We start from the raw sequence: 22,001 nt of genomic DNA on the forward strand, positions 1-22,001 counted from the left end.
AATTATAAAGAATATATTGAAGAACTATTTAAATTTATACGAAATTGTTTTTTTTTCGGTTAAATATATTTTTTATGTAAAATAAATTGATTTAGTTATTTTAATCAAATTTTTTTGACAAATTGATTTGAATTTTACGTTTTTAATCCATTTATCAGTTAACACTAAAACCAGAAATACATTTAAAATAACAAATAAATTTAACAAAAAATTGTTAAAAAAATTAAATTCATATATTTTTAAAATTAAAGTATGAAACTGGAAAAAAAATTAAGATGATTAATTTTAATTTTAACTAAAATTAAGTGAAAAAAACATATTTAGTTTTTTTTTTTTTATCTTAACTACATCTATGGGTTTGTTTCTTTCCTTAAATGTAAAAATGGGCAATAAAGAAAATAATGAAGATACTGACATGAAAAAAATGGTAAAATGAACACAATATCTATTATTGTTGCATACACCAAATTGTTCAATTCAATAATAAAAAAAAAAATATTAAGCTTTTACAGGAACTTGTGACATTGATTGTCATTAAGCATGTGACTGTGAAGCAATAAAGAAAAAAGGTCATCTATATTTTAGGGAATAGGGTGTAAATGGTAATATTCTCCTCAAAGTTATTAAAATTGTAAAAGAAAAAGTTTATATAGTGACAACATAATCTTGTGAAATGAGACCTAACATATGGTCAATATTTACCACAATCAGAATGGTCACATCTCATCGTGTCACCCCATCTATCTATCTATGTATAAAAAACTTTATCAACCTAACACTATAATGAATTTGTCAAAAACTCGTCTATTTTTGAGACATATTTTACATGTTTCTTCGTTCAGGGACGAAACTACCAACTATATACATGTTTGGAAATCAAATTTATCATTTATCATAGATTTTACACAACCAAAACGACATTGACTTTAAAATACCAACTTAGTGGGCACCTTGAATGTAGTCAATGAAATTAAATGCGAAAGAGATAAAGTAAAGCTGATTTTCAATATAAGCCCCCACCCACGCCCTAGGCAAATTAGTTCACCAACTCACCATGAGAATTAAGCTTTTTAGTGTCCTGGGCCCTTTCACAACTGTTAATGAAAAATGAAAAAACTAACACCACAATAAAGAGGAATATTTACATTTATCAATGCATTGACAATGTATTATTACATATTCGCAGATGACTCTAGTCTCTAACCTCTTTCTTTACTTGTGGAAACAAGCTAATATGTATGCGCTTAGCTCTGGATTCTCAAGAAAAAATTGAGGGTGTGATAATTAAATGTATAAATCATATCGTGACCATGTCATCTGCAAGGGAAAAGGCATAGACATGGGAAGCAGATATAATTGATTATGTAGCAGTATTCGTTACGTTTCGACATTGATATGAATTTGTACTGAGGGTGCTATGCGAAAAAGTATCCAGATTTCGTAGCCTCTGTGCTCGAGGATGCTGAATGATTACCAAAACATCATTTTTGGAACTTTCCACATGAGAAGCAGAAGTTGGCTACACAGACAGAAAATGAACTATTTCAGTTATCTAGTGTTCATAAAGAATGTTGACGTAAAATATAATAAAGGAATTTTTTGAGAATGTAATATAAGTTATCGAAAGAAAAAAAAAAAGTTACCAAAAGCTTATATGAATTTATGGGATGATATTTAATTTTGCAACATACCATACTGCACAGTCAACCAAATAATGAAAGAACGTGATAACAAGTTTATAATACTTACCACTCCAATGTGCCATTCATGACTACTAAATTCTTTAAATGTTGCTGCATCCATTTCCTGCACCAATGTGTTTTGAGTAGTCAGAAAACGGAATAATATTCTGTAACTACATAAACGCTAGACTAATTATTTAATTATCTGCATATGTGAATGAACTCTAGATTTTTTATTTTTTTTTTATCAGGGGAAGAAAACTAAGAAAATGATATTTTTTGTTAGATAGAAAATAAAAATCGAAAAGAGAAAAAAAAATAACTTTTACTTTTGTTTGATCGTGTGAGGATGGAAGAGGATAAAATAAGATTAGGATATTTGGCGGGGAGAGAAGGAAGAGAAAACTAGTTTAAAAAATAAATGGTTGATATTCAATAATTTCTCACCTATTTTTAGTAGTTTGTTTTCTATTTCTTTCTATTTATATTTCTTTAATTTCCATAATTTTCTATTCTACTAACCTAGTTTAATATTATGTATTTACTGAGGCTAATGATATTTTAACACCCATCAAATGAAATATATCACTTGAAAACTTAAATAATATATATATTATAATAATGTTTATAAGGTGAATATATTTTTTTAATAGTTTCAAAAAGTATTATTTTTTAATTTATCTAATGTGAACCAACCATAGTCTTTCCTTTATATCAAATTTCAAGCTTCTCTCTTCTCTCTCGTTCTTTTCCACCCAACCTTATGTAGGGTAACACACTAAACTTGTCTAAATGACAAGTAGGGGCTCCAATCCTAAAACGGTGCTAGACTATAAACGTCATTTACAACTGATTTATTATTACTATACTTTACTGTATGTAGTTTGAAATCTTGATCTACTAATGAAGAAGAAAAACTTACAATACTATAGATGGGAGGAACCAGAGTATCGCCTTTACACTTAGTGATTGGCATGACAGAGAAGTTTGGTCCCAAATCATGTGACCTGAAAATCCATCTGTATATAAAGGAATAGATTAATAAGTTTTGCATAATAGAAAAAATATCATATACTTGCACAAAAATTATAATGCGTTGCATTTTTTGGATAAATACTATAAAGTTCGAGAATTCAGGGTAATTGATTGCACTGGAAAACAGATATGCATACCCAATGTAAACAAAGATGCAGAATTGTGCCCATTCCCTGAGTAATAAACGAAGCCAGTAATTCTCTGAAGAATCATTCATGTTCATATATATCTAAAATTGATGAGATTGTCAAAGTTAGATATTTATATATATCACTGTGTAAGTTTATAAAGAGAAACTCGACCCAAGTATAATACCACAGTTTCTGCTGTAGCTACTATCTGCATTGCACCCTGAAATTTCCTGCACGATGAAAAATATGGCAACAATTAAGTATGAGTGAGATATATGTATGCAAAATGGGAAGAAATAACACATGTACACTTCTCGGATGCGTGGAACTTACTTGAATATTGTGTACTTCTTATACACGGCATCATACATTGGTTGAATATCCTCGTTTTCTATAAGGCTCAATTGTTCTCGTAGCACTAGTAGGTTTTGGGATATATGGTGGAATATTATATAGAATGTAACAAAATAGTTTAATAGCAAAAGAACCTGCACATTTGGTCAAATTATGAATTAGCATCAATGAATCATGCATACATCTTATAAATCACAAATATAGATGTTTTACCAATTAAACTACATTAGATTAGACCAGATAAGAAACTTACAGAGAAGTATGGCACACAAGCCTTGTACCCAATCAGAGTCAAGTAAAAGATACAAGCAAGTGCGGCAGTTGAACGGCGTTCATTTAAAGAAAGACGCTCACACATGATGCAGTAACCATGAGAAATGAGTAAAAAGCAGACAAAAGCAGCTGTCTGAAATAGCACCCCCGTTACATACACCCCAAATGACATCCACAAAGAGCAGGCCTGAAAATTGAAGCAAGAATACCTGCAAGAATAGCGTCATGAGATCCAATGAAGTAAATTTTGAGTACTACAACCATACAACTTCACACTTCTATGCCGTGTTGTCAAACAAACTTCAAAGCCTGCCATGCATTGTCCAGTCTCACATTAAAAATGTACGTGTGAAAACTCTAGACAGTTAAATGAAAAAAAAAAAAAAAAAAAAAGAACACGGCATTCTGTATATTTATCACAGTGATCAATTACAAATAGCATTATATAGATGGCCAAGCATAACTCTCACTGCCTGATATAGAGAGCTAATAACTACTAACAAACTAACTGCAAAATAACAGAGAAAAAATAACAAACTATTTGCTAAGCAAAACCGTAAAGCTAAGCAATATGTCTGTTTACAGTATGTAGAATGTCAGTGTGTTTTGATACATGGTATAAAGGCAAAAAAAAATCATGTCAAAATGGTTAATGAAAGTTACATTTGGTAGCTTCTCTGTTGTTGAAGAAAGTATGTACCAAACACGCTGTGTAAAATTTATATACTTGAGATTACTTGACGACATCATGAACCATCCTTCTGAAATTGAACTACTTTATGATGTATGTAATTGATTCTTTAACACAAACGAGATTCTCCATTATAGACGACAACCCCACGCATACATTCCAAAATTGGGGGTTAGTTTGAGCTTTGTCCCGTGTCTGCTTGACATAAACTTTGTACAGGACCAATCGCGGAGCTTGTATGCAAAAGAATGTGTACAAGCATTCCGATAATTTTCACCCAATACAGAGTTGTTCTTGTACATGAGAACTCTTGCAAGACTCGTTAATGTATCTAAATCTAGAACAATTATTTGCCTTTTTTCCGTCTTCACTTACAAATACTCTATCAATATATTGTCATGCTTAGAACAAATAAAGCCGTATTACTCCGCGATCTTGTCTGACTAGTATTCTGCAAGCACAGTACTCTTCCATAGAATCTATTATGTTTGAAATTAAATTATCAAGAACCCAACTGTAAAATCAGAGGTGGGTGAGAAAGTAGAAAGATGAATATATAAGAGGAAAGACCTATAGAATCTTAGGTATTAAGGTTTTGAATGCTGATTCAAGATGGAGAGATAATCTTTTTGCTTCAAAAAATTGAAAGTTCCATTCAAATGTTGAAGTTTTTGATTCTCAAATATATGGAATGTTTACTCGTACAACTGAAAAATTGGTATCCTCGTCTTTCCTCCAATAATACACTTATTTTGCCTTCTTACTCGTGAGCTATTAAAGAGGCAAAGAATGACCTACTCTTTCCAGACAGACTACACTTGGTTTACAACCAAATCAAATATAATATGCTAGAAACCATTTGCAACATTAAACAAGCAAAAAGAAAAAGATAAAAACGCAAAACCTACCAGAAGAGGAAGGACAGCATGAGCTGCAATGCTTTAATCAACGGAACCGAAGCAAGTGTCCATTGCAAATTATTCCACTGCTCTAACAAAAACAACATCACAAAACAAAGAAATTACGCAACCAAAAAATAACCACCTTTTCAAAACTCAAGTTAACAGCACTACGAAAACAATTAATTATCATAGAGCTTTCAATTAAAATCACATATTGATAAAGTAAAAATTCGTCATCGACTAAAAGATCATTTAATATGTTCGCAGAAATTCATTTAATTTCCTCACGTTGCATATATTCGATTAAAAGATCAAACTCGACAACGATAACGAAACATAGCTTAACGTGAAACCTGAGTGTGGCGCGTTTTGTAGGTGTAAACGGTCCAAGAGCAAGCAGAGACGAACCAGATCGACAGGAACATCAAGTACAGCCACGGCAGCGAGCTATACGACTCATCCACTCCCATACCGTAACCGTCGACGGAACTCACCATTTCGTTCCCGGAAAACGATATACTTTTCTCCGCCGGCGACTTCTGTTTCCGTTTTAACTGTTTTATTCTGTGCCGTCGTGGCGTTGGGCTGGGTTTTGCAGTTGTACTTCACCTCACCATGCGCATTTTTATACGCAGGAGCGTTGCACACGTCTCAAACGTGGCCTGTGCTTTAAACGAGTCAAAACAATAATTATTCTTTTTTTCTTTTCATCAATGTTTAATCACCAAACCTCTGTTACTTTTATTTTAGTATATTTTGACACTAATATTGTAAAAAATGAATGTAAAAAAAAATGTGTGAAAATATTTTTTTTTATAGAATGACCTGATACATATAAATGATATTTTGAATGTATTATCCTTTTTTTATTTCATTTTCTTTTTGAAAAAAAAATATTTATAAGAATTTTACAATTTGTGTGAAATGAATGTAGGCATGTGTCATCGTACTATTAGTTATTATTGATATAGTTATCAGATAATTGAAAGAGTAAGAATAGTATGATACATATTGACATTCATTTGACACACAGAAAAAGGACAAAATAGTCTTAAAAGAATGAACTTTTGTAGTTTTTCGAAAAAAAAAAGTAAAAAGTAAAAAAAGATAGTATCAAATGAATGAAAAAAATTATGTCGGTCAAACTATCATTTCTCTAATTGAAATAAAAAAAAAATTGAAATAACTTATAAAAAGATTAATTATATATGATTATGAATGTGTTTTTAGCTAAAATGGTAATTGTTTGGTGCAAAAGCATGATGGCAAATTTTGTGGTTTTTTGTATTAAAATGCAAAGTTGATGTGCGAATTTTTATGGGAAAAGAGAGTGGGTGGGTGTAACTATCTTTGGTGCAAAGTGGATTGAAGAGCATCTCATTAAAAGATTTTCCATACATAAAATTATTGTTTCTTATTTTGGTGAATTGACTCTAATGAATAGTTTATGAATGGGTAAAAGAGAGAAGAATAAGATAGGGTTTGTTCAAAAAATGTCTCAACATTTGTCATAATTAAGCGCTTTGAAAGGACGTGAAGAGCACTTGCAACACTCTTTCCAAATTTCAGTTAGAAAAACATTAACATATAATAACACAAATAATAAAAGACAAAACACACCAAATCAATATAGGAAGTGATGTTGGTACTTGGTGATGCTTTTAACTAACTAATTTGCAAATTTTAAGCAACCGGCTTTGACTTTTAAACAGAAAAGGATTCTTAACAAAAAATAATGGATTCTTAAAAAAACTAATGAAGAACATTTTTTTTTAATGATGATAATAGTTTTATTTTAATTTTGTAGATAAGAACAACATTTACATAAATCTTCACACTCATAAAATATTGTTTATTGTGTATTAATCATTAGGCTTTAAGACGTATTCTCAAAATATTTATATCGATAGCTAGCTTAGGTAACAGACGTAGGTAATACTCTAATTTGTCTACTATTAGTAGGTAAAATAATTTCCTTTACTTCTAAATCCCAAACAATTCAATTGGGGTAAATACATAAAGATTTAACGTCATTTCTTCAAATTGTTCTTTGTTTCTAAGTTCATAGCTATTACCTCATCGATATTACCTACCAAATAAAAGGCTTGTTCACCGTCTAATTTTTTACAAGAGATTTATTTTTTGAATAATGATACTTAGACAACATTTTTTTTATAACATTTGAACATCATCTACGTGTCATTCTGTGATTGGTCCAAAATTATTTCACAATCAATAATAATAATCATAAATACCACCATGGACCAATTACAGAATAACACTTAGATGATGTTCAAATGTTGTCAAAAAAATGTTGTCTAAGTATCATTATCCTTACTTTTTATACCACTCTAAAAGGTTTTTTTAGTAATGGAAGTATTTTATGTGTATATAAATTTATGTTTATCTATTGTTTTTATCTTACTGAAACTTTGTTTGTATTGTAACACATTTATGATTTTGCAATAAAAGTGAAAAAAAAATAGAAATGTTATATTTTTTTAGTAAGAATAAACACAATAATTTTAGGTAGGTTCTTTTGTTCTTTAAATGGATTTGGCTTGATATGGTAGTTGAAGGTGGTAACCAGAAGAAAATGAAGACTTTAGGTTAACAAACTCACTAACAAAACTACTTTCCTTCACTTCCTACCCAATTAAAAGTGTTTCAAAACATATTTTATGTGTTTCCAAAAAATCTTCTGGAAAAGTATTCTAAACAACTTGTGGGTGTGCCGAAAGTAAGAGCTTATTTGATATCGCTAAGGTTTCATTTGATTCTTTCAATTTTGTGTGGACTACTTCTTTTTACACCTTATATTTTTCTCCCTGCACTTCCTGGAAAACCTGATATACCACTTTTACCCTTCATTAAGATCATATTAAAAACTCTTAATGACATATTCTTGACCCTTCTTTCGTTTTCCATGCGTAATTGCATATCCCTCCACATTTAGCCTTGATATTTTCAAAAAATCCGAAATACATACATTATATAGAGATAATTTTTATTTTATATTATAATTTTAATTGGTTTAATGTCTATTTTGGTCTCTAGTTGTTCTTCTTTTTTTCAAAAGTTCACAAGCGTCATATATTTTGTAAAATAGGTTCGTGCTAGTCCTTTTTGTTTACAGCGTTAAAAAAATCAGTGATAGAGTTGTCTTCCTAGCAAAACCTGAATGAGTTGTATAGTTTAACATTTTCGGTTTCTACCCTCCGCATTTCCCTCACTCTTTTACATCTTCTTCCTCGTCTCCTTTGAAAACCTCTTTTTGGTGAAAAAACTTTTTCTCTCCACTTCCTTAAACTCCACTATTTCTTCCTACTTTTGCGGCATCCTCATCTTTGTTCTCACCTACACCTTCACCTTGCAGGAACAAAATCCTACTCTGATGTCGCCAACTACATCTTCAATCATTTCATTTCATTAGAACTCAAGACATACAAAGCGATTTACATCCTTAACCACTTTACTTCATTAAGACCAAAATAGGTATTAAAGATACTGAAGTTTATAAATCTATTGAAGGTATAAGAAGAAAAAAAAGGAGATGCAGAAAGGTTTTTTTTTCGAACAAGTTTTTCTTTAAGCGACTAGGGCAACAGAGGTGTAGCAAAGAAGAAGAATGAGTGTCGATAATGGCTGCAACGGCAACACGGTGCAGGTAGGGCATTTTAGTCTTTTTATCTGGCGGAAAGGATTGCGGATAGTATTGCGGGAGTGGAAAAAGCAAAAGCTCATTTCTAAATTTCCTTTTCTGTGACATCATTTGACAACCATCGAACATTTATGTAAGAACAAAATGATTATAAGAAAATGAATTTTTATATTTATAAAGGAAAAAAAATGTAATAAAATAACTGTTTAACGTAACTTTCATTTTAATTTTATTTTCTCATTTTAAAAAATATCAACTGACAATATATATACTGTTTATGGTGATACAATATAAAGTATGTTGTACTTCTTAATCAATTAATGAGCCAGCCTAATAAAATAATAAACATGGCCAACTAACCAGCCATGTGTTCCACACTAAATTTCTATATTTGTTGAAGCATTTTTCCTTGGGGTCAGTCCTATCAATTCCTTTTCGATCTTGCACTATATATATTATTTTGTAACTATTTTATTATTTTTAATTTTAATCATAGTATCAAATTATTTATTAATTATGAATTTAATTCTACTGAATGAATAAATAGAAAGGACTCTGGTGAAGACAAAACCTCGCCCCAGTTCGATTAATATGCTGGGACCAAAGAAAATAATAAGACAAACCATCTAAATTAATATCTCTAATATATCAAAACATATTTCTAAGTTACCTTTCAATTGCTTTTCAATAAAATCTTATTTAATTGCTTTTTAATAAAATCTTATTTTTATATAATAATTAAGTAAAAAAATTTAAACCTAATTCAATTTCATAAAATTAACTAAACGGTTTTAAATAGTACAGTTTTTGTTTCTTGTTAAGATTAAAGGTAGGTGGTATTTCTGAATTTAATAACTACAAATTAATAAATAATATGAAGATTAAGTGTGTGTTTACTTTAGGAGATTATTTGAGGGAGAGTGAATTAACAGATTTGAAAATATTTGAATATAAATTTTTTATTGTTTATTTGAGTGGATTTAAAATGCGAGTGGAGATAGATTTAAAAATAAAGTTTAAAAATATTAGTTTAGATTTAACTCATGTGACAGATAAAATAAATAATTTAATTAGTAAAAATTAAAAATTATCAAATTATCCTTAATTATAAAAATGATATAAATGATAATTGTTAGTGTTATATATAATTATAAAAATGTATATAAAGAGAAAAAAATAAAAATTAATTTTTAAAATGTATCAAATGATAATTTAGTAAATTGAAATAATAATATAAATACACAAAAGCAAATATGAAAATTAACATAAATATTTGTTGATATGTAATAACAGTAAATCCTTCACAAGTGAACAGAAATTTGATAATTTTATACATTAAAAACATTAAACCCTTAAGTGGTATAATGGAAAGGCTGGATATTTCATCATAAACTATATTATAAACGCAGGAGATATTAATTAGAGGATTTGGTAGGGTTTTAGGTGAGAAAGCTTGGTGTGCGTATATTATCAAATACCAAAGGCAAACTAATTAGGATCATGTGCTACACGTTGTCACTGCTATCTAACGGTTGATCTAATTAATTTATTCCATTATTCATCCAACAAATCATTCTTCTTCTTTTTGCATTTTTATTAGTTTAGAATTTAACAAAAACAACATTTTCAATTATCAAATTTGTATATCTCACGTCGAATATCAAAAACTCAAATTATAATAGACTTAATATATTTTTGTTTCTAAACGTTTTTATTTCTTTTTTTGTCAAATTTTATTCTATTTAGATTTTTTTCTCTGAAAAAGTTACAAATTAAGTTTTTTATGACATTGTTTAAGACATGTGTACTATATTTTCTGGTCAACAAGATAGTTTGGATAATGTGTCACGTCTTTAGTTTCATAAGGTTGTCATATAGGTGTTCCTAAATCAACAAGACGTTCAAATAGTTTGGTGAGAAGTCTTGATAAAGTTAATGGGTAACTAGTAAGGTGTATGAAAAATTTAGATAGCTCGATGAAAAATTCATAAAACTCATATGATGTATAGAACACTGGCATAACTTGGTGGGCAGTTCAAATAGCTCGGATAACACCTTATCAAGCTTTGTAGACTTCTAACTAAGCTATATGAGTTATCTATGTATCTTATCAGACTATCGTAATGTCTATTTGAATATCTTGTCAACCCGCGAAAACATTACACATGTCTTGTCAATCTTATCGTGTTGGAGATGTGACACATCGGATGAGACACAATGTATATGTGTCTTAAACTGATTGGGGATGTAGCACATTATTTGACATGTCAAAGAATAATGATGTTAGTTATGAAAGACTAAATTCGTAATTTTCTAAAAGGAAAGGAACTGAAATAGAACAAAAACCAAAACTACATAATAATTTAAAGACAAAATGCATATTTAATCCTTTAAAAGTAAAAAAGAATGTGACGTAGAAACGATCATGTAAAGAAGATAGACATCTAACAATAATTGAAAGAGTTGGGTTGTGATAAATTAAGAAAAGTAAAGATTGGAAAAGAAGTTTATGGTTGAGAATGTTGAGTTAGGTATATAGGCAAAGGATATAGAATGTGTATATTGGATGTTTGCGAGTGTTGTGTCCTTCCAGTGGAGCATTTTAAAAACGTTAATGGCGACCTACAAACAGTGCCAGATGTTGGCTTCCACCATGCACGTTCGTACTCACAAACTACGACTTCAAATTACTCAGGAAAAAATAATCATATAAATTTTTTATACTCATTTAATATTATTTTTATTTAAAAAATACATATAAAAATTTATATTTTTATGATAATTATTCTTGTTAAATGAATGTAAATTATTATTTTTTATTTGAAAAATAGAAAAATTTAAGTGGCGTGTATGCATGAATTTGGAAGCAAGAAAGACATGGAAGACGTACAGGTGCAGAGATGGTAAGGCCAATGACGTCATGTGCATTGCATTTGCATACTTTGTTTGGAAAATAAAACAGTAAATGTACGTTTTCTCATAGCTTAATAATACTTCTCTGCATAAAATATTTATTACAGACAAATTTTGTACCATCTATATTATATTTATATATAGTAAAAATTGCCTCAGCATGTCCTTATTCTACTAATCTAATTCTTCTACTATGTTATGTATTATTCATTTAAATGTGAAGAAACTTAGACAAAAGTAATGATTATTTAAAGTTTTTTACTGTTAAATATTTATAACTTTAAATTTGTGACTAATATCTTATATATAAACATATATCTAAGTATAATTTAATGGAAGTTATCACATAAAAAATTAAGTATTTTTAACTAATTTTTAGTGAATTTTATATAATAAAATTATAAGGGTTAATTTAGAAATGTAATTTTTAAGATACACAATAATGGTTAACGAATGAAAACTTAAACTCAAACGAGTATCTAACATAAAAAATTTGTTTCTACGAGTTTGGCATTGTCGATATACTATGATGAAAGGTTTTACACAAATGAAAAAAAAAAGATGGAGACAAACACTTTTATGAAATTAATAATAAATTATTTGAAATTAATCACACAAAAGAAAAAAATTATACGAAAATTATGATAAGAAGAAAATATCTTAAAATATTTAATTGATTAATAAGTTTCCTGAATTTAATAATTAATTTTTAACTTGTCCTTATTAAATGCCTGAGTTCAAAGGCCCCCCATAACAAGGAGTAGTACTATGGGGACACCCCTTTAAGCTCAAGTTAGATCGGCTACCATTAGAATATTACCAATATCTACTGAAAACCTTAATTATAATTAACTAAGTTAATAACCATTTAACAAAAAAACATTAATAGTAGAGTAATTTTATAACACAGCATGTGAATTCAGCTCTATTATTGTAAAGTAATAATGATAATATATAGTATAACGAAACCAACTGCAATTAGCAAATAAAAAAAGACTTTTTCTGTAACCAGATCCATTTCTTTCTCAAGTAAACGTGTAAATTATGCTCAAATCACTTACCAGTTTTGTGTTAGCCACCATCTTTTCTTATAACAATACTATTTTAACACAGTATAAAAGTAAAATAATTCACGTAAATTTTTATATTCTTTTTGAAAAAAAAAGTAAAATGTAAAAAGTAAAAAAAATAAATATTAAATGAATGTGTCTAATAATATTTTTCTTTTATATATCATGTTGTACCACACAAGTAAAATAAAATAAATATTATTATTTTATTTATGCTTGTGCACAAATAATTACAACCTTTTCCTTTGTCTTATTTCTTTTGTGACGCGTGTTATAATGATCCTACATATGTCAAGACAAACTCGAATGATGATGGAACCACGTTATTGACTTAATATAATTATTGTCCCAGACTATTAAAAAATGTATTAGTAGCTTGCTTTTGTCATCATTAGCCCATTAATTAATCAATTAGTAACAAAATAAGACTTCCATGTTCCATTTTAACTGAAACCAGAGCTGACTTTATTTGAATACTACCGTTTATATCAACCATAAATTCTCGAGTTTACCAAAGTGGAAATTGCAGGTTTTAGTATTTAAATATTTACCAAATGATTTTTATTTATTTATTTTTTCTTATCTACCCACTGTAAGAATCAAATCATTGACCATCAAAGTTGAAGTGTCACGTACTATAATTAAACATCTAGGGCATTGCGATGATAGCGTGATGCTAGGTTTTTGCATTGGTAGTGCGTAACTATACAAGCCAGACATGCATGGTAGAGATGTTTCTCCTTCTCTTATTAGAAAGGGTGATTAAGACACTAATGCTACATTAGACAAACCCAAATCCTAGTTTCTGCTCTATGGTCGATATGCTCCTTCCTCTTTTCTCACAAAAGGGTTCTAATTCCCTAATTTTCATCCCAAGTCGTTGTCCTAAATTAATGCACACCGACGTTAGGGAAATGAGAAAGGAGTAAATGTTAGATATCTTTAATTCAAAATTTAAACTTCAGTGTAAATTTCACATTGAATAGACATAAAAAGAGTAAATGTTAAATGTGTATCAGCATAAATTTATAATTTATCGTGTCTAATAGTTAAGAATCGAGATCAACCTAAGTTTAAATACTTCATCTTTCTTTCTATTATTTGAAATATCTTTTAAAGACAAAATATATACTCCAAAACAAATAATAATTTAGATATATGATATAATGATGTTACTCTACGAACTTGTTTTGGCATATAGGGTTGAGAACTATATCTTCACACTTTTAATCAATCACTTATCTCAGTTTATCGGATGGATACTTGTGTCAAAGATAGTTTTTGGTTACCGATCAATTATCACAGTTAAGTCCAATCACGGCCAAATGTCTCATAAGCATGTTTTTACCTTGTCAATCGAATTGTAAAATCTTTGATGTGCAAGGTACCAAACAGTTATCAAGCCGGTTGGTGACTGTTCGAATAATGTTGTTTTAGGATTCTCAAAATCAATTTTTTATGTAATTAACCGATCGAATCACATTGACTGATCAATCTGTACGATATACATAACTTACGATTGAAACATGAAAAACGATTCTTTGACACACTTAAATTTTTTACATTCATTTGACATTACTCTTATTTACTTTTTACTCTCTTCTTTCTTGAAAAATTACAAAACTCTACATTTTTTGGACCATTTTACCTTTGTATTCTCTGTCAAATAAATGAGTGTAAAAGTGTGTGATGGTATTATTACTCTTGAAACATTGACTATATCTTATAATATTAAGATCTAGGATTAAAAATAGTATTAATCCTAGATAAGAAGTTGGATTAAGTTTAATTATGTTATATCTTTCTACATTTGATAGTAAAAATGGGGAATGGACAAAAGAATAGACAAATTGTTCATATTGGCAACGGGCACAAGAAAGCAGAGATGTGGACTAAGGAGACTTAGCCAAATGTTGTAGTGAACGTTGAGGCTACAATATCGATGTGGGGCCTGTTTGTACCCGTAGTGTCTCCTTTCTCCAATCCAATATCTACACCTATGTAAACCAGTACTTGTCAAATTAATTATTCCACACCCAAATTTTTTATTTTTTTCAAACAACTTCCATTCCATTCCATTAAACAGTTTCTTAATAATTTTCAGATCAGAGTCTCTCTCTCTCTCTGTCTTTTTCTATTGCTTAAATGAGTTTAGTAATAAATGAAGTGAGATAAGCAGTGCAACTTTTTCATTTTAAAAACAGGATTCTTTTTCGTTTCTGACCATGCTTTCTTCCAATTGGTGTGATGAGCATTACTTCAGAAATCTTGTATCTTATTTACTACTACACATTAGGTCTAGTCAACAGTTATTTCTGCATACATCAACTTGCTCTATTTTAGACAGATAAAAGAAACTCCAAATTGTCACTATTTTTTTGTCATTAGGTTTCAATCATATAGTGTAGGAAAAACTTTACTATTTACATTATTTACATTACACTGTCATCTATTTTTTTTTCACACAGTAATAACACATGTTTGCTCTTATAATAAATAATGAAAAGAAATAAAAAAAGCAGCCAAAAAACGACAAAAAAGAAGTCACTATTTTCACTCCAAATACGTCTAAAACGTTATAAATGTACTTTTATATTAGTCTCGCCAATAAAAGATAGACCTAAGCTAGTTATTAATAGAGAGAACATCAAATCCATTCACTTATGTCGGAAACAAATACGAGAAAAAGAAATTAAAACCAAGAAGAATTTTAAGATTGTAATTAGTGTTAATAAAAAAACTAATAGAATTGAATTTAAATTGTTGTAATTAACGGAGTTTAGCATGTATGATATTTTTGGGTGGATGGTTAAAAAAGTGAATGAAGTGTGTGAAATATATAATTGGTAGGTCAAGGGTCGCTGTAAGAGAGCGTGTTATTCACTACGAAAGGCTTACGCCATGTATGGTGTGTCCTCATTCATCTTCCAAACATGCCCCTATGCTATACGTTAGAGTCTTGGACTTTACACTTCTCTCTCTATATGTATATGTATCTATGTTAGCCGAACCAGACATTCATTCCCACTCTTTGAGTTTCAACAATGACACAAACAACAACCTCGTCTGAAACAACCTCTTCTACGTCGTCGTCACCGTCCTCGCATTCGGGCTCAAAGGCTCATGCCCGGGCCAAGAGGCCCAGAGACTGCAGCAGGCACCCGGTGTACCACGGCGTGCGGAAGCGCAATTGGGGCAAATGGGTCTCGGAAATCCGCGAACCGCGCAAGAAGTCCCGCATCTGGCTCGGAACCTTTGCCACCCCCGAAATGGCGGCGCGGGCCCATGACGTGGCGGCGCTCACCATCAAGGGCCAATCCGCAATCCTCAACTTCCCGGAAATCGCGGACCTGCTCCCCCGCCCCCTCACGTGCTCCCCACGCGACATTCAAGCCGCCGCAACCGCGGCCGCCTCCATGTCTAAATTCGACCCCGTAACACAAACCTCGGACTCAGAAACAGAAACTTCGGAAGAATCCGAACTGAGCGAGATAGTTGAGCTTCCAAACATCGAAGACAGCTTTAGCTTTGACTCGTCCGTTGACTCGTTCGTGATGGTCGACGTGGTGGACAGTTGGATGTTTCCGCCATTGGACTCGTTCTGCGCGGCCTTTTCCGATGAGTTGTTTCCGCAACAGTGTTGCTCTGAAACGCTATTACCCATTTGGGATTGAACGGTGCGTTTGAATGGATTGGTTCCTTCATTTTTGGTACCACCCAGAACGAAATCATTTCATACAGTCTGAAAATGAAATTTGGGTGCTTTCACTTCCCAACATGTGGGATTCACAAGTGTCATTAATGGCTGTTTCGCTATTTCTGCTGTCACTGGTCCACCCTCACTTTAATTTACGATACCACTCTCTGCATCATATTTCACACGTCACTTAATATTCTTATACTTAGTCTTAGCATTTTCTCTTCCTTCTTTCTTCTATCCTACGTACCTAGCTATAGCTTCCTCTGTTTCATACAATTGGAGACACATAATGTGATTGTCCGATAAATTTTTACTGTACAAACTACACACTTTATGTTATGAACTTCTTTCTTTCTTTCCTTTTTTTAAGGATTTTTCTCAGTTCTACGATGTTTCTTTTGTGTACCTTTGATGAGATCTCTGTGAAACTGTGGTTAAAAGAAACTATTTTGTTAGAGATTATGCACTTGCAAGCTGAGATAAAAGAAACCATTCAGCCGCTGATTGCTCCTATGTTATGTATGAAATGGACACTGCTCACGGATTTTTCGAAATTTGAAAAGTAGTACTGATAAGAACAGCTTCCTTCATTCATGCGTCAACCTATATAGAACTGTATAACTATTTTCTTCGTATAAGAAAGATATATACAGTAACTGTTTCGTTTAATCTTTAGAATTAATAATACATTTAATCTGTCCTTAAAATAAACAATACATGCAGTGTAAAAACGATATATTATTATTCAATCATAAACTGTAATAATGTGAGTTTAATTATCTTGATTTTTTTAATGCTTATCTTAGAAACTTACTGTGGTGTGCTCTATGTTTCACACGTTGTGATAGACAGCCTTAGCAAGTAGGCTTGTTTATTTTTTTTGTTGTTTTTCAGTGTAATTTTAACTCTCCTAAAACTTCCTCTTATTAAACGTGTTTTATATTTTAAAGATATTGATTTTTTGTTTTTTTATTATGATGATAGGAAGATTTGTGGAATTATATTAGTATTTTTTATATTCAGAAACAGTTTTAGATAAATATAAGAATAATGGTAGGTTGATACATTTTTATATTTATATGACAAATTATAACAAAAAAATTACCATAAAAAATATTTTTTTATTTTTTTAAAAGAAAAAGAAAATAAAAAATAAAAGATCGTGCTACATTAATGTAAAATTTTTATGTATCTAAAACTATTATTATTATTGTAGATATAATAGTGATTTGGTGTAGTTGTGTATGTATGAAACAAGCAATCTTGCAGCACACTAGGGTCAAAGAAACCTGCAATTTCAAACGGTTGTTTTTTAGTATAAAAAAGGAATATAATGAAACAACTTCCTTAATTAATACGTTAACTATACAACTGTGGAGGCTTATCTTTAAAATTAATTAAAATTGTGATTAGTTACGTATTCTATGTTTGGCTACTTATAGATAGAAATTTTATCAATTTGGATCATTCCAATTTATATTAATTCAATTGTGAAGCTTAATCCGATATTATAGTAATTAATTTGTATATCAAATGTGTGATTTACAAATTTTATATTATATATTAATTCTTTATAATTAAGTTACAAATTTAATGAGAAACTATATTGTTTTGGTTGTAAGGTCGAACTGCCACCAATACTTTCATAATTTGTCTTTTTGGCCATCCGATTTCACTTTCAAATCTCCCTCCGTCTTTTTCGAATATCGTCTGGTCGCACTCCTACGACTCCTTCTCCAAACCGACTGATCAGGTACCTGTTAAAGGTTCTCCGACGCTTAAGTCAGTGTACAGTCCACACAATAAACTTAAAACAGTAATAGATGTACAGTAAATGTGAATCACCTACCTCATACCTCTGACTTGTATTTATAATTTTTATCATAGGCTTATGATTAGCAGAATCTTAATTACGACTCAATGTCTCTAATCACATCTTACCTTAATTCCGTCATTAATCAAAGATTATGACTGACCGTCCCTTATGAGTCGTCTAGTAATGTCTTTTCCAGACAATTCCTCGACCGTCTAGTCCATCCAACATAATCTTTTCAAGACAATTCTTCGACCGTCCGGTCCATCCAGTCATATATTATAACTTTTTGATAAAATTATACATTTTAAAAGTAAAGTTGTACATATTTATATATGATTGGAGTTTATTATGAACAAAGTGTTTTGAACTTAAGAAGAGTCATGCCACACTATATGAAATTAATGACTCTTTATTTTGAAAATCAATTTTGTAAAATTGAAGTTAATATAAACTTATTTATTAAAACGATAGGAGAATCTCTCATAGTCAAGTTAATTTGAGAGTTATTATATAAATTTATCATATTTTTATTATATCATCTACAAATTGAAGTGTGTGATATTATGTGGATTCTTTGATGTATACTTGCGAAATTTCTAGTTTAACATCTTTTCCAAAAGTGTTAAATACAAGTTGGTAAATTAAAGGCTCACCCTCTTACTAAATTTATGTATATATCAGTATACCATTCTCGTAGGTAACATGAATTTCAAATCGTACCACTATTAAGACAAATATACATGTTCTATCAAATTGAGAAATTATTCTCATGCATGCTCATTTTTCTTTCAATGTTACATATTCTTCTTTTTTTAGTTAAGTTGTAATAATCAATATACCAACTGTGTATTTAAAAAATCTACACATATGATGTGGATATAATGTATATAAATGTAGATCATTAAATTAAACTCATTAAATACTGAATAAAACTTATTTATTTAATTATATGGATAAATTTTACCACTTATGGGTATATATTTCAAACCAAATTTTTTAAAATTCATAGTTTATGTGTTGTTGAACATTTGAGTTTTTTTTTTCTCTCGATATTTTGTAAAAGAAATTCATTACATCAATTAATTAAAAACTAAATAAAATTTCAAATTAATCATTATGAACAGTTATTAATAAAATTTCACAATGTAGTCATAATTTTATAGAAGAATATCCATGTATTTAAATTAATTCTAAATATAGTTGGGTGAGCTTTTTTTTCAAGAAGAAATTGTGAAATGGTTGTTGTGTAGTGAGCAATTTTAACTTTAATCATTCTCTAACTTTATCGTTTTCAGTCTTTAAAAAGTGCAATTGTGATTATATTATTATAATTGATAATTATAATTATAATTATAATTATATCCGTTGATGTGCTTGAGTCATCGCCTTCGTCATTCAGTCACCTCTCTTTATTTTCGTAATTTGAATATATATTAACAAAGATAATATTTATTTATTTATTTCAATCTTATTTCTAACATCTTAATACATTAATATTTATTTTTTGAGATAAATGGTTTAAAAAAATAAATTTTCTGTAAGTAGTTGTGATCTGAAATAACAAAAGTAATATAAATTAATTAATTAACGCGATAAGATAATCCTGTCATATTTCTTAAAAAAAAAGAAAAAGAAAAAGACTTAACTTTGGATAGATGCGCTTTGGAAAATGTTCCGTTGTAAGGTTTTGAATAATATTTGAAATGACATATTCCGATAAAGCCGTTGGAGTGTTTTGAAATTCTACTACTACACCGTAAGACCAAGTCATTCCAAAACTATTGTCTGGATGAAAGTTATTAAGAGTAAAAATAGGAAACCTTATTTTTTTTAAAATGTTATTATAGAACAAATATTAATATAAGTTGTATGTCAATTAAAATGATTTTTTTTTATGATTTTTTAATTAAAATGTGATATATAATCAAAGAATATTATTATGTCAATTATTAGTTTTATTTTGTATACTAACAAATAAAAAATGTATGCATGTTATTACAAAATAACATTTTATTCATCATTGACTATTAGAAATGGAAAATGTTGGTATTGTTTGAATTCTTTCTAATTTTGACAAGGGATACTTATCCTAAGTGAGTACGATATATATATATATATATATATATATATATATATATATATATATATATATNATATATATATATATATATATATATATATATATATATATATATATATATATATATATATAGACATTGAATACCTTATAATACTATGTTTTATTTGTAAAGAATTTTTTAATTAATATGTGAAACAATAAATGTGATACTGGAACAGATATAGCTATATACATTCTTTAATGAAGTTTAATGAAAATGGTGATGAAACAAAAATTTTATAACAATTGAATGTAAAAATGAGAATAATTTTTTTAATATATATATATATATATAATATATATATATATATATATATAATATTTATTTTATGTATGTTTTAAGGTGTAAATATTAGTTGTAATAATTGATACAAATATTATGGTTAAAAAAAGATTTATAGGTGGCCAAAGCTCCACAGCCAAGTTTATAAACAACCAATAAATATTTCAATTATAAACTATGCTATTCATATGTTTTGAGTAGCCATATTTGTTGACAAATAATATCAGTTCTTTTTATGATAAGTTATTGGTGCTGCTTGAGAAAATCAATGAAAAATTCCATAAAAAATGAATAATTTTCACATTAATATAACATTATTAATCTACAATATACATATGCGTTTTGCTTGAAATTGATAAATCAAACACTATAATATTAAGATGTACAAATCTTCACAAGTTAGATTTTCTATCATAATAATTGATTATGTTTTAGTAATGTACATGCGTTCTTATAAGGTCATTCATTTTTTAATCGTGGTGAATCCTTAAGAAATTTATAGAAAATCAAGTTCATTTCAACTATAGTCATTAATAAAAAATAATGTTAGAAACTTTAAAAACATTCTACATTCATTTATAACAAAATTAATGTAAAAATTCCTTTTTTCATCAATAAATAAAATTAATATTAATATCGATATTTGTAGAAGATGTATCAGCCATAGAATTACAAAAGATACATCATACACCTGCCATATATTGCAAAAAACTCATATAATTTCTTTAATCTTTCATTTTAAACTTTGAACGTAAATTAATTCTAACATAAAAAAAAAATTGAATTCATTTTCCCTTGAAATTAAAAATGTTTTTAACATTTGAATTTTGATGGGAAACTATAACTTACATAAACTCTGATAGATTTTGATGTTTAAACTTAAAAGCACATAAATATATAATCTTTTTAACTTAGTTATATTAAAAAATTTGAACGTGTGTCTAATACATTTTAGGTTAATATATATATTTTTTAATACATTATTATTTTAATGTCTATTGAGAAACGTGTTTAATAATAAAAAATTAAACATAATTAAATTAATAAAATTATATTTATTAGTTTTAAACATAAATAAATTTCAATTTTACGTAATATTTATATATTAAAAACATATTTAACATAAAATAACACGTTGTAATACTCTTGTGAGACAAAGAAATTATTCCAAATTAATGCTTGCTAGCTATACAGAGACAGAAGTGACAAAGATTGTGAACACAATGGGACTTAGGAAAGTGAATTATTTTGTCTTCCTTAAAAAAGCCGAAATAAAAATGGTTTATACATATGATATCACATGGTAACATAGTTGTTTTTGCTGTTTAAAACATCACAATTACAATTGTGCAGTGTGTGGTGTGGATGATT

The 22,001-nt window shown here is 29.0% G+C and overlaps 2 protein-coding genes across 3 annotated transcripts; one reads left to right on the plus strand and one right to left on the minus strand.

Annotated features, from left to right (window-relative positions):
• Positions 1-744: 744 nt before the first annotated feature.
• LOC106773820 lies at positions 745-5,726 on the minus strand. 2 transcript variants are annotated; one of them, XM_022786420.1, is made up of 9 exons: positions 5,422-5,556; positions 5,075-5,156; positions 3,456-3,684; positions 3,182-3,336; positions 3,033-3,078; positions 2,855-2,946; positions 2,605-2,701; positions 1,750-1,806; positions 745-1,519 (listed from the first exon to the last, which is right to left on the minus strand). In XM_022786420.1, exons 2-9 carry the CDS (start codon positions 5,092-5,094, stop codon positions 1,361-1,363), a joined length of 855 nt encoding a protein of 284 aa, XP_022642141.1. In that variant the 5' UTR covers positions 5,095-5,156; positions 5,422-5,556; the 3' UTR covers positions 745-1,360. The 2 variants fall into 2 exon arrangements, with proteins under 2 accessions (XP_022642141.1, XP_014516062.1); XM_014660576.2 differs by having other exon boundaries at positions 749-1,519; positions 5,075-5,151; positions 5,422-5,726.
• Positions 5,727-15,567: 9,841 nt separating this feature from the next.
• Positions 15,568-16,730, plus strand: LOC106773064 (dehydration-responsive element-binding protein 3). The gene has a single exon (XM_022786183.1). The coding sequence runs from the start codon at positions 15,757-15,759 to the stop codon at positions 16,384-16,386; it is 630 nt and encodes a 209-aa protein (XP_022641904.1). The 5' UTR covers positions 15,568-15,756; the 3' UTR covers positions 16,387-16,730.
• Positions 16,731-22,001: the final 5,271 nt, after the last annotated feature.

Source organism: Vigna radiata, chromosome 9, assembly GCF_000741045.1.
Source record: "Vigna radiata var. radiata cultivar VC1973A chromosome 9, Vradiata_ver6, whole genome shotgun sequence".
NCBI classification, from domain to species: Eukaryota; Viridiplantae; Streptophyta; class Magnoliopsida; order Fabales; family Fabaceae; genus Vigna; species Vigna radiata.

What these genes read in the sequence shown, in the direction of transcription:
- LOC106773820 (XM_014660576.2), bottom strand. Translation starts at nt 5,565, where the DNA reads ATGGTGAGTTCCGTCGACGGTTACGGTATGGGAGTGGATGAGTCGTAT. An exon ending in ACAAAACGCGCCACACTCAG is followed by an intron (nt 5,152 to 5,421) that starts GTTTCACGTTAA and finishes TTGTTAGAGCAG; the next exon opens with TGGAATAATTTGCAATGGAC. An exon ending in ATGCTGTCCTTCCTCTTCTG is followed by an intron (nt 3,685 to 5,074) that starts GTAGGTTTTGCG and finishes CTATTCTTGCAG; the next exon opens with GTATTCTTGCTTCAATTTTC.
- LOC106773064 (XM_022786183.1), top strand. Translation starts at nt 15,757, where the DNA reads ATGACACAAACAACAACCTCGTCTGAAACAACCTCTTCTACGTCGTCG.